This window comes from Adiantum capillus-veneris, chromosome 1 (assembly GCF_014529385.1).
Source record: "Adiantum capillus-veneris isolate H3 chromosome 1, ASM1452938v2, whole genome shotgun sequence".
NCBI lineage: Eukaryota > Viridiplantae > Streptophyta > Polypodiopsida > Polypodiales > Pteridaceae > Adiantum > Adiantum capillus-veneris.
In genome coordinates this window covers 21,479,578-21,492,872 of record NC_140931.1, presented here as the reverse complement: position 1 = coordinate 21,492,872, position 13,295 = coordinate 21,479,578, and the positions used below count along the sequence as shown (strand labels likewise).

Genomic DNA, 13,295 nt, shown 5'->3' with positions numbered 1-13,295 from the left:
GCAAAGCCATGTCTGCTTTCCCCAAGGGGGGAAAGCTGATGAGTCTTCAGAATAAAGCAAGGGAAGGGGAGCGTTGCAAAGAGGAGAAAGTACCAACACGATTTGCATGCAACAAGGCTATGCACAAAAACCATGCATCCTATGCGGTGTGCTGTGGGATAGTCCCCTCCATTTTTTTGTTTCTCCACGTTGTGATATTAGTATGGATTATACTGAGGTGTCTTCAAAGTGTCTCTCTTTTGGGACCCTGCTGTTTACTGGCCCCTCTACCCTAAGGGGAAAGAGAGAGAGATTGGGAAAGCGCAAAGTAGCATTTAAGCGCTTGGATTTATTTTCCTTTTGGTAAACGGATGTGAATTCCGAAGGTGGACAGAATATCGAGAGAGATGACTAGGGCCTACCCAGAATCGGAAAAAACAAGCGGATTTTGTTCAGAACAGGGGCCCGTGATGCAGAGAGGATGACAAGGTGGCGGAGGCAGCAGCACCACACAACCCCCGACCCCACCCCCTCCTACACAACATATCTTTTTGTGGTTTTTGTGAGCTCTCCCAAGATCTTCCCTCATCTCTCTACGATGATCGATCTCTCCTCATCAGTCCAGACTCCAGCTGATTCCTCTCTCTCTCTCTCTCTCTCTTTCACCTTCTCGACTTCCCCGGGCTCGCCTCTCAGAGTCTCTCTCTCACACTGTGACACACTCTCTCTCTCTCTCTCTCTTCCCTCCGACAACTCCTTCGGCTCCATTTCCTCGACACCTGTACTACATCAGTTCTCTACACATCTGAAGTTATTGCAGTTTGGCTCGACATTTACGAGCTCTGATTGGAATTAGAGCTTCTCTTGGAGGCGCACTCTCTCTCTCTCTCTCTCTCTCCCACACACGCACTTTCAAATAGAGTTGCTTCCCCACACTCACCTCTTTCTTTTCTTCCCCACGTTGGAATTCTCTCTCTCTCTCTCTCTCTCTCTCTCTCTCTCTCTCTCTCTCACACACACACACACACACACACACACACACACACACACACGCACCATCAGAACGCCACCGCGCGCACACTCCACAGCAAAGAAGCATGTAGAAGCAATACCAATATCCATAAGCAGTATCTTGGTCCGGCCCTTCGTTAGCGTTAACATAGCTGCATAATGGTGGCTGCAGAGGCAGTGGGAGATCAGAGGCTCCCAAAAGAGAGGGAGGCAAGGGTGAAGGCAGCAGCATGGGCATGGTATCAGAGGAGTGGAGGAAATATAGCGCCCGGTGCAGGGAAGTCGGAGGCATTTGCATCTCGCTGCACGGCTCGCCTTTCATCTTCTCGCTTCCAGCGTGAAGCAGCTACACGTGCGAGCATTTTACCCTCTCAGGCCTCAGATGCCACCAGCTTTACCAGCTCCTCCAGCAGCATAGACAAGTTCTCAGGCAGTAGCTCATCCTTCTCTCAAGTCGATTGCATGCCCAACTTTGGTGATGCATCAGATCAGGATGACCCTACAGGAATGGATGCATCCCCAAATGCAGATCAAGACATAGCTATGGAGCCCTTCCATGATCAGCCCTCTCTTGAGCTCGTTTCGATGGATTCCTCTGCATGTTGGGACTGTGGGAGCTCGCTTTTCGACTCCTTCGAGCTTGTCGCAATGTCCAAAAAGCTGGATGCAGAGCTTTGTGAGCCCAGTTTAGATGGGCAGCTTGAAGACTTGCATACAGGGTTTGATCTCAATCAGCAGAAGGTATTTTCCTTATGTGATGCACCTCAGAATTCAGTTTCACCCCCAAATTCGCCGCCGTCCGTCCCTCATCAAGATTTCCTCAACACATCTGAACTCTTTGACAAGCAGTCCAAGCAAGCCGTGTATGACATGTTTTGCCATTATGGGGATGCAGCTAAACAGGTTGCAAAGCAGACATGTAAGCGCTCCCCTCCTGCGGATGCGACATGCGGAGGAGAAGCTAGGAAGCATAAAATGAGGCCGGGCCGCATGTCCTTTCATGGGCTTGCAAAGGCTTTACATAGTATCACACATCTCCATTTGCATGCTAGTGGCGGAGGCAGCATAGCAGGTGATGATGAATCTGAAGACAGTGCGCAGGATTATCATCACCATCATCATCTCCACTATAGTCCTCATTCACAAGCATCCCTGACTGGTAAAGCCGCGCATGGGCAAGGTAAAGGAGCCCACATAGGAGTAGGGGCAATGCCTCCAGGGGATCACAATGTCCATGATGATGTGATGGAGGGGGCTCAATTGAATAAGGCAAGACACGTACATCACCATCACCATCACCATTATCATTATCTTTTCCACTCTGATGATGATTTTCGACTGCAACACCTCGATAAGTCGCTTATGGTTGCGGCGGCAGGCCTGAGATCCACGGCGAAAGTGAACCCTATGCGTTCAAGCCCTGCACTTTCAAGCTACCTAGAATCACCAGCTCGTGGGGATTTCCCTGTGGATTTTGGGCGCAAATGGGCAGAGGTTGGTAGTATTCCAGCGTCACCCAACTTTCAATACTGACGGAGAGCTACTTCTTCAGGTTGTGGGTGAGCTAGTGCTTGCGGGGATTTGCATACATAGATATATGTCAGTTTTTGGTCTGCTCTACCCATGTGGTTTTGTATATTGATAAAACTCATATTTTTTTAGCCAATGAATTACGTTTACTGAAAATCCCCCCCGCCCCCCCCCCCCCCCCAAACAAAAAAAAAGGGTATCTGTTGAAAGACGATGGCTTGGAAATAGCTTTTTGATCGTGGTGTGTTAGCCGGTACCGTGTCGTTGTATGGTGTTTGGTCACTGGGCTACCCAAATCACAATCATAGCATTGGAGTGTCTTTAACCTCCTAGACCCGGTGAGTGTCTTTGATGTGCCTAAAATGCCATTCGTATCAAAATGAAGAAGAAAAGGAAAAAGGGAAGGTTCCAATTGTAGAAAAGGAAGAAGAAAAGGAAAAAGGGAAGGTTCCAATCATCAAAGACACTCACCGGTCGAGGAGGTTAATATGCGGGTTTCACTCTTGACAAGGAGGACTCTCATATTTTGCTCTTCGTCTTCTATTTTTTTGAACAAATGAACCAATATTCTCAGTGATTGCATGCTCAACCACATCCTTCTCACTTGCTATCTCCATTTCATGCTTGAGTTCTCACTCAAAGGGTGCTTGAGATCTCTATCAACCCACTTGCATGTGACTTTGACTAGTGGTTCATTGGCTACCCCTGCCATAGGACAATGCTTAGCATAATGCCCAATCTTGCGACATTTTTAGCATGCCATGGGAATGAAGTAAACGCTTCTTCTTGTTGAAAAGCTTCAAAGGGTCCCATGTTGAGAACCATAATTTTTGGAATGGCTCTGTCCGCTTTGCACAAAACGCACACCTTATTATCCAATCCTAATCTCATTCACTTGTAGCTTTGGCAGAAGCACCTGGGACAACCTTGAAGCAATGTACTGAATGTGATCATGCAACCAACGTAGAAGGCTTTTGGACGTGAGTCACTCTCGACAAGGGTGCATGAACTCTTCATCCGGGCAAAACTTCGTTGTCCACGTCATGACATGCAAAAGACGATGTGCCCTGCACACCTCCTCTTAAGACAAAATCTTAAACCGCTTGCTTAGAGGCAAATGCAGCCATAAAGAAACTCTTGCCCACCATTGTAAATTGTTGTACCTTATTCCTATTTCTGAAAAGAGCAGCCAATCAATCCCATAAGCCTTGGGCCAACATTCGTATTGTCCATATAATAGAGCACCACCGATTTTGCACAACATGCCTTCAAGCTATGGAGAGCGATGTCAGGGTTAAAGTTGACTTGCATCTTGAAGCCATCAACATCCTTACTTTGACTGAACACATTCACACCATGTTGTCATACATTATGCGCTCGCGAGAAGGGGTTGGCTTCAGAGCTTTCTCATGAATCCTCCTTTAGGAGGAGTTGTCAATGCCCCACTTGTTACCCCAACCACAAAAACAAAGTCCGATTTATTAGCAGATTCCACCACAATTGTATCCATTCGATGTAGCTCATGAGTCATTACTTTGAAGCCCATGCTCCCGAAGCATTTCTTGCTTCACGAAGCCTACCTACATCAAGTCTCACGATCAAGCCTAGTTCAAAATGTGAAGTCACCTTTGCATGGCCTCATGAATAAGTAACACGGGGTATTGATCGACGTGTAAGCCATGGGATTGACGGAAGGAAAGTAGGGTACGAAATGTGAAACCCTCTTCAAAAGCCAGATGTGTCCGAGTTTACTTTTTAAGTCTGAGTTTACTTTTCAACATTTTGGTTTACTTTATATGCTTTGATTTCCCCCTTTGGACAACCAAATGCTCGCATGCATGTGGATAGAGTGTGAGCCTCTCACTGTGGCCGACTGGGTACAAATCCTGCTCGCGTCCTTGAGGTTGACTTTTTAACCGTCATCTGTCATCCTCAAGATACGCCCCTTCAACTTCCTCCGTAGATCCCACCACTTTGGGGGGGGGGGGGGGGGGGGGTCGTGTTACTCTCTCATGTGGTTTGCATGGAGGCGAAAATAATTATCACTCATACTTTCCCAACAAATGGGTGCTCATAAATGGCTAGCCCAACCAAAATAATTGTCCAAATTGAAAATAGTCACTCATACTTTCCCTGCAAATGGGTGTGGCACTCATAAAAGGTTAGCCTCTACTCCATCAATTTGTGCTAGGAGGAACGCAATTGAAAGCCCTATGCGATGATGTTTTGCAATCGAGACGGTGTCACATTGAAGGTGCCAAGGGAAGCGTGTGCGAGTGCAAGTGCGACAGCAAAGAGAGAGAGAGAGAGAGAGAGAGAGAGAGAGAGAGAGAGAGAGAGAGAGAGAGAGAGAGAGAGAGAGAGAGAGACCTGCTTTGGGTGGAGCGCACAACAACGTTATCCTGTTTGGAGCTCCTTATTCTATTGTATTAAAGAATAAGTGTATATTTGGTTAAGTTAGTAGATGGGTTAGTAGTAAGTGGGATGTCCGGCCAGTTGGCCTGAATCCCAACAAACTCCCACTTGAAGGCCAACGCAGCCCAAGTGACTTGCTATGTACAACCATGAAGCAATCTAGTGGCTTCAACCTATACCCATCAACTCACTACAATGTGTAAACCGCTCCAAAGCTAAGCCTTTCGTCAAAGCATCTGCTGGGTTGTCGTGAGTGTGTACCTTGACCAAATCAATGAGCTTTTTGGCCAAGAAATCTCTCACGAGATGATACCTGACTTCAATGTGTTTCGATTTGGAGTGAAACACGGGATTCCTTGCCAATGCAAGAGCACTGTGACTATCACAATATATCAATGGAGTCTCATCAATGCCAAGATTTTTGACCAAGCGAGATAACCATACAGCCTCTTTACTTGCATCCGACAATGCAACGTACTCTGCTTCCATAGTGGAAGACTACGTACAATCTTGAAGACATGACCTCCAAGATATTGCTGCTCCAGCAAATATGAGGACATAGCCAGATGCCGATCTTCTATTGTCGACACAACCCGCATAGTCTGCATCTGCATAACCCATGATGGATGCATCAGTGTTCCCGAAGCGTAAACACCTGCCGACCGTACCTTTGAGGTACCTAAGAATGTGCTTCACTGCTTCCCAATGCTTGCTGCCAGGATTTTCCATATATCAACTCACCAGTGACCACTCCCACTGCAAAAGCAATGTCTGGTCTTGTGGCCACCATAGCATACATGAGACTGCCCACTGCCGAAGAATATGGTACCTTAGCTATTTCAGCTCGCTCAGCACCAGATTTGGGTGCATCTTCCTTGCCCCCCCTGCATATTGAAACGCTGCAAAACTTTCTCAATGTATGTCTCCTGAGATAACTCAAGAATACGATGTTTGCAATCTCTTTTGATTCGCATGCCAAGAAAGTGTAGCATCCCCCAAATTTTTCACTGCAAAATTATTGCTAAGTGATTTCTTCAAGTTGGCAATTTCCGCGATGGATTTCCCAGCTATAAGCATGTCATCAACATACAAAACTAGAATGATCATCGAGCCATCATCTAGCTTTCTTGTGTACAAGCATCGATCCTCTTCGCTCCTTTTATATCTTGAGACCTCATACATGCATCAAATTTATGATACCACTGCCTTGAACCCTGCTTTAATCCGTCAAGTTCCTTTTTGAGCTTACATACTAGCTCCTCACGAGATGCGTTCTCCTGAACAAACCCTTCAGGATGCTGCATGTAAACATCCTCATCGAGATCCCCGTGAGGAAATACCGTCTTCACATCCATTTGGACAAGTTCCATGTCCTCAATTGCTACAAGAACAAGTACGGTTCTAAGCGTTGTCATCTTGACCACAGGCGGGAAGATTCCATCGAAATCGACTCCCGTTTGCTGTTTGAACCCTTTGGCTACAAGTCTAGCCTTGTACTTTGGATTTGGACCACCTGAGGTAAATTTATTTTTGTAAACCCATTTGCAAGGTAAAGCTTTTGCATCATTTGGCAGTTCTACCAAGTCCCAAGTGTCATTAGCCAGAATCGAGTTATATTGAGATTCCATAGCCTACTCCCACTTCACCACATCATCCGTCATCATGGCTTCTTGGTAGCAGCTTGGCTTATCGCAATCGGTTAACATGATGTAATCAAGACCGGGCTCGAAACGCGCAGGTGGACGAGAGACTCTAGTAGATCGTTTCACTCCTTGACCATTGCTATCTGCTCCCTCTGGAGCATTGCTAGTGGAGGTACATCACTAGGCCACTGAGTTGATTTCACTGTCTCTAAGGCAACATCCTCAAAAGTGACTCTTCGAATTTCTATTTCCTTGATAGGTTGTTTATGCATCTTCGACTCATTGAAGATCACATCTGAACTATGGATGACTCAACGAGATTCCGGGTGCCAGAGACGATATCCCATCTTTCGAAGTTGTTTAGGCACGTGAGCATAAGCTTCACAACCAAAACACGTAGATGGTCATAGTGGGGCTTATGTTTAGACCATAACTCTTCTGGAATCTCATAATTCAATGGCGTACTAGGCGAACAATTTATAATGTGCACTGCGGTCAAGACGGCTTCTGTCCAAAAGCCTTGTGTGAGATTTGCCCTAGAAAGCATGGTTGTGACTCTTTCCTAAATTGTACGATTTATGCGCTCAACAACTCCATTCTGAGCTGGTGTGTATGGTGCAGTAAACTGCCTTTTAAACCCCCTTTTAGCACAGAAATTGTCAAACTCCTTGGAGACATACTCTCCACCGTTGTCAGTCCTCCTCTTGAGTTTCTTGCCAGACTGATTCTCAACAAGTGCTAAAAAACTTTGGAACACAGGAAGAACTTGATCCTTATGTTTCAAAGGATATGCCCACACCTTTCGAGTAGAGTCATCTATGAATGCCACAAAATAGCTGCCCCGCCTAGAGATTTGGTTGACATAGGACCACAAACATCACTATGTACTAAATCTAGAGGTTCAGCTCGCTTTTGTCTCAACGGTAAGTGCACGGACCTAGTCTGTTTGCCATAGATACAATGCTCACCACAAACATCACTATGTACTAAATCTAGAGGTTCAGCTCGCATTTGTCCCAATGGTAAGTGCATGGACCTAGTCTGTTTTCCATAGATACAGTGCTCACAAACAGAAAAGTCAACATAAGACAAGACAGGTAAGTAGCCAAAACGAGTCAGAGTTCTCATTCCTTTTTGGCTAATATGACCTAGCCGGCAATGCCACAACTCAGTAGCTAGCACTACAACAAAAAAAGCTGTCATCAACGCACAGCGTCGATATCTGCGTCGATATAGACGTCCCTGTGAACCTGTCGCTATTTGCGTCGATATCTGCGTGGAAAGGCTTTACTTGCGATGCAAATATCGACGTAAATAGCGACGCAGATATCGATGACCATAACAGAATTTTTTTTTTCTTGGGTAGAGGGTAGGTAGCCTGGCCTGTGCCCAGTGAAAAGATGGACACAGCCACCACAGCCAGACTTCCTGCCCTCTGCCCAAGAAAGCGAGCAGCACCAAAATCAACGTGCTCCCGTAGAAATTTCGGCAGAGTTCCCTTCGTTTTTACATAAACTTTTCAAAAAAAATATATCATGTATATGCCTACATGCTATCCATGTAGGATCTCACATGAGATTTAAGGCCAATGACCATAACGAACCATAACCATAACTTAAAAGCATAACCATAACGAACCATAACCATAACTTAAAACCATAACCGACCAATATAACCACTTTGATCATAACCAGAAACAAAATTAACAATAACCATAAGCATAACCAGAAATTTAAACATAACCATAAACAAAACCTGAACCATAACTATATATGTCTATACAAGAATAAGAGAAATAACCATGTCTATACAATGACAATGACAATAACCATGAGGGTCAAGAAAACAATAACTGTCTGAACAATAATCATAACCATATATATATGTCTATACAAAAGGAGACACAGAAGCGGGTCTGTGTCTCACAAAGCATATATATGAAATCCGGTCCACTGATGACTAGGCGTCAAAACCTGCACATAGGACAACTCACAAAATTAGTATTGATATTACTTCACATATACTTACTTAATTAAATCAACTCACACATATTAACGTCTCACCTCAAGCGATCAGCGAGACTGTAAGGCCGCCCAGTCTACGGGCTCTCCTGAAGCATCAAGATCATTCAATACTTCATAGATACCTCTGCGATATCCATCTGACTCCTCCTGACGTGTCGGGGCTCGATGCATCACAAGATTCTACGTTTATACAAAAATCAGAGTAATAAGAATACATGATTCATCGCGTTTTAAAAAACGCCATAGTTAAGATTGGATTAGAAACTCACAAACTCATAGCGAAAGGTGTCGAAGCCTCCGCTGCCAAGATGAGATGTCCCCCTGGTCGTCTGTCGTATCTGCGCGGCCTCACGCTGCTGTCTGAACCGCATGGCCGCTGTCCGCTCATCCTCCCTAATCTGCAGCCACGTCTTGTGTGGGATGCTCGAAGGCTTCGGCGAGCCGGTCCTGAAAGCCTTCCGAGCTGCATCTTGTCGATGTTTCACTGTGTCTCGTGGAACACCCTTGATCCACCTCCTTGGAACAACGTCAGAACCCGGAGCAGGCTGGTACTCTCTCAGGATGGTCTCCACTATGTAAGTGACTTTGTCCTTTTCCTTCTGATCCCAAGACGTTAGAATGCTGGTCGAAAACTGTAGCTCCGCGAGCTGGCGAATCCGCTGTCTCATCTCAGTCTCGACTCTATCCATGTCAACAGAACCATGTGGCCGTATAGTATAGAGCTTGGAGGCACTAGGATCGTGTGCCCCCCAAGGTGTCCGAGGTGTGCCAAGAGGTGTGTCGAGAGGTGTGCCTGGGTAGGACGGGGGTCATGAGCGAGGAGGAGTCGAAGCATCTGTGGACCCTCCTCCACAGCAACCACCACCTCCACCTGACGATCACCGAGATCGGCGAGTGCGCCTGTGCTGTGGAGATGAGGACGTACCCGCCTCTGCCCCACCCCTAGGTGTCGAAGCGGCCGTGATGGGAGAATCAGGCGTCGTACCCATACGCGTCCCCCCCCCATAGGTGTCTCCCCCCTAGGCATCGGACCCTCGGGTGTGAAGCCCGGAGGCGTAGTACCCGTGCCTTTGGCTACCCAGTACCGAGAAGCCTCTGCCATCTGAGCAGGCGTCATCCGTGTAACGAAGCCCATGAATGCATCTGCACTCATAGAAGCGGGATCTGAAAACTGGTCTGCCATACTAAAGTCCTGCGCAAAGAAAGTAAAATAAAGCGTCAGAACACAGTTGTTTAAATTAACTTTAAGCTTAATTTTAAATCAACGTCTTCACACAAACACTTACAGGCCTAGGCCTCGACGAGTGATGCATCATCGATAAGATCTTGCACCGTTTCATCGTCTATCTCTAATTGCAAACATAACTAACTCGTTCTGGCAGATTGTCTTCATCCATTGCATCTTCATCTACAAGTGTCAATTCTGGTTCGTCTGCGTCATCCCTCGTATATCTGTCAACTTCCTCTGCCATACCTTTGTCCATCTCATCTAATGTCACAGTAGTATGGACGTCGTCTGACTGACTTTCCTCCAGGAGATCTTGCCCTTCAAATACTTGTTTATTTCTTGGAGCAACCTGAACCACGTTTCTGTCGCTCTCGAGGGTCCGGTACAAAGACCACTTGCTCGCAATGTTCGGAGAGAGCAAATGTGTCGCTTGCATCTATCCAAACCTTTGTAGAATCTATTTACACAAGTTTGTTTCCATCTCTGCGTACCGTTGCATTGTGACCATAAGTAATCACCTTGAACCACTTCACATCCAACAAAAACATCTCAAACTGCCTGAAGCTTACTTTCAGGATATCTGACACCAGACCACAGTAATCTAGGTTGCTAGTGCTCTCATTCGTGTCTCTGGCACTAGCCCTGCTCTTTTGCATGAAACTAACCATTACCCCACTGTCAAACGTGTTTCTTCTACTGTCAATTTGTTGTGTTCTGAAATGCTTTCCATGCGACCACAGTGCCATGTATGTATGATACTTCTAGTCACATCCAATAGCCAACTCTTCCTCTTCTAGAGATATGGGTTCTCCGATCTGTCGAGCTGCTCTCACTGTCTTGTCCAACCATGCAATTGTAGGGAATTCAGGTAGAGGAGCGAGATAGTCTGGCAAGGGTAAACCTCTAGTCGTTCGGCTTTGCCTGAAATCCTGCCGCTCCCTATTGCGTCTCTCTTTCTCTTCTTCGTACCTTTCAAGCCATTTTTGCATCGGCGCTGAATTTAGTATACAGAAATTCATGATCTTTTCTCGCATGGCGTCGTTCATTTTCTTCGGCACCCCTTGCCCTCGCGGCTCCTCTCCCACCAGTCTTGCATCCTCCTCATCGCTCCACAGTCGAGGCATTTCTGGGTCAGAAACGGATAGAAATTCGGTCGTCAATACAAGAGACTCTTGCACCAGCCATCCTTCTGCCATGCTTCCCTCTGGACACGCTTTTTGGCGAAAAAAACCCTTAAGTGTTTTCATGAACAGCTCTAGAAAGAACATCCAACGGCTGTGGACTATACCTACCACTGCAACCTCATCTACTACATGGACGAGCAAGTGCATTTGGATAGTTAGGCAGCTTGTGGGTAGATACTTCTCAATCATGCAAACTGCCTCAATGGAGTTAGCCCTTGCGATTGCAATAGATTCCTCCTATATCTCCTTGGAAGAGATCCACCGCACTAGCTCTGAAATCTTGTATATGCAGGTCCGCACTTCCTCTGTTAAACACCCCTTGATCGCAATTGGAAGAATGAATTGCAAGAACTTATGCCAGTCGTGCGATTTCAGTCCTAACAGTTGATCGTCACGGGTGAATGTTGTCTTGAGACATCGCATATATCCTGTTGGCGTCCTAAACTTTGAAATCACCCTTTTAACTTGTCGCTCTTCGTTTTTTAGCAATACCCATGACGCTCTTGGAAGTTTTGTTTGGCCAGCTGCATTGGTGAAAGGCCACAGCTCTGGCATCTTTCCAACTGACTGCAAATCATCTCGTGAAGCTCGATTGTCTTTCATTCCCATGATTATCTTCTAGAGGAGCTCTCCCACATTCTTGAATATATGTATTGGATCCAACAAATGGTTAATTAGTAGATCACCCCAGTATGGCAACGAATGGAGAATGGACAAATGTTTCATTCCTGGAACAGGTTGGTCCTCATGTTGCTCCCATCGGCGACGCCACTCTTGTACATGCATAGGACGACATTCGATGCGACCAAGCTGACCTTCGCGCAAGTGATGGCCATCTGGGAGATAACGGTGGTGGCCTTGATAAATTGTCTTTCGAAGAGAGGAAGAATAGCGCACCTAAACAAAGCAGTGACGCTTGCATCTGACCACCCGTACACTGACTGAAGATTCAAAAATGCGAGACAAGTACGAAGCGTTGATATTTTGGCGTCTTCATAAATTGGTTGACGTGCCAACTTCCTCAACATGTCTTCAGGAGATAGGCGCACGGCTTCTGGTGCTGCTTCGTTAGCGTTCTCCTCGCTTGTCTGGAAGAAGGCATCCAACATCTCCTCCATGCCGTCGTCTTCTGATTGTAAGTCCTTTTCTGCTTCCATCCTTGGCTCTATATTGGTCGGACCTTCACTCATAATCCTTTTTCTCTCTCTTTCAAATGTAGGTGATATGTCGCGAAAATCAATGCCCGTTCCGCAGGAGTCGTTGTTGGAATTAGGGTTGCAGAGAAACACACACAGCTTGGAGAAGACGAAGGGAGCTCAAGGCACACAATAGAGAGTGTGTTACTTAGTGTGCAATGGAAAGATAGATAGCCCTAGAGTGATGGGCGTATATACAATGCACGGGGGAAAAAACCTCCTAAAGAGGGAAAAAATGCCCCGGCGGTCCTAGTGTGTTCACACACATCACTACCACATGTATATGGTAACAAATCCCCCCTGGAGTGATGCGGTGAACGAGAGCTGGCACATGAGTAAAGGGAAGTGCCATGCCCTGAGGACAGGATCAGTCCACAAAGGGGAGTAAGCCCAAAGCTTTGCGGAAAGCTTCAAGCTTCTCACGAGACAATGCCTTTGTGAAAAGATCTGCAAGGTTGTCCTGTGTTGGCACATAAGCCAAGCTGATCTCTCCTGCTGAGAGCCTCTCCCTGACATAGTGGTAATGCACCTCAATGTGCTTTGTGCGAGCATGAAAAACTGGGTTCCTCGCAACTGCCAATGCGCTCTGACTGTCAGTGTAGATAGTGTTGGCAGTGTCCTGTCCAACACCCAAGTCAGCCATAAGGCGTCTGAGCCATACACACTCAACCGTAGCTGTGAAGACTGCCCTGTACTCAGCCTCACAACTCGAAGTGGCCACAGTAGGTTGCTTCTTGCTCAACCATGATATACATGAACTGCCAAGCATGAAACAAAAACCACTTGTGGACACTCGCGTGTCAAAACAACCAGCCCAATCTGAGTCCGAAAAAGCATGTAAGTCTGGCGGCAATGATCCCCCCTTGGGATAAAACAAGCCAAGATGTAAAGTGCCACTAAGGTAGCGGAAAATCTCTTGACAGCCTGCCAATGCTTAGACCCTGGGCTATGCATAAATCTGCTGACCTGCGAGACTGCAAACTGAATATCTGGCCTCGTGTTGCATACATAAATGAGGCAGCCAACAGCAGTTTGGTAAAGAGTGACATCAGCAGGATCGCCAGCATCATGTAGACTCAACTTCA

At 46.4% G+C, this 13,295-nt stretch overlaps 1 protein-coding gene across 1 annotated transcript; it reads left to right on the top strand.

Annotated features, from left to right (window-relative positions):
* The first annotated feature begins 840 nt into the window (after nucleotides 1-840).
* LOC147464401 (uncharacterized) lies at nucleotides 841-2,656 on the top strand. The gene has a single exon (XM_086514696.1). The coding sequence runs from the start codon at nucleotides 1,150-1,152 to the stop codon at nucleotides 2,521-2,523; it is 1,374 nt and encodes a 457-aa protein (XP_086370822.1). The 5' UTR covers nucleotides 841-1,149; the 3' UTR covers nucleotides 2,524-2,656.
* Nucleotides 2,657-13,295: the final 10,639 nt, after the last annotated feature.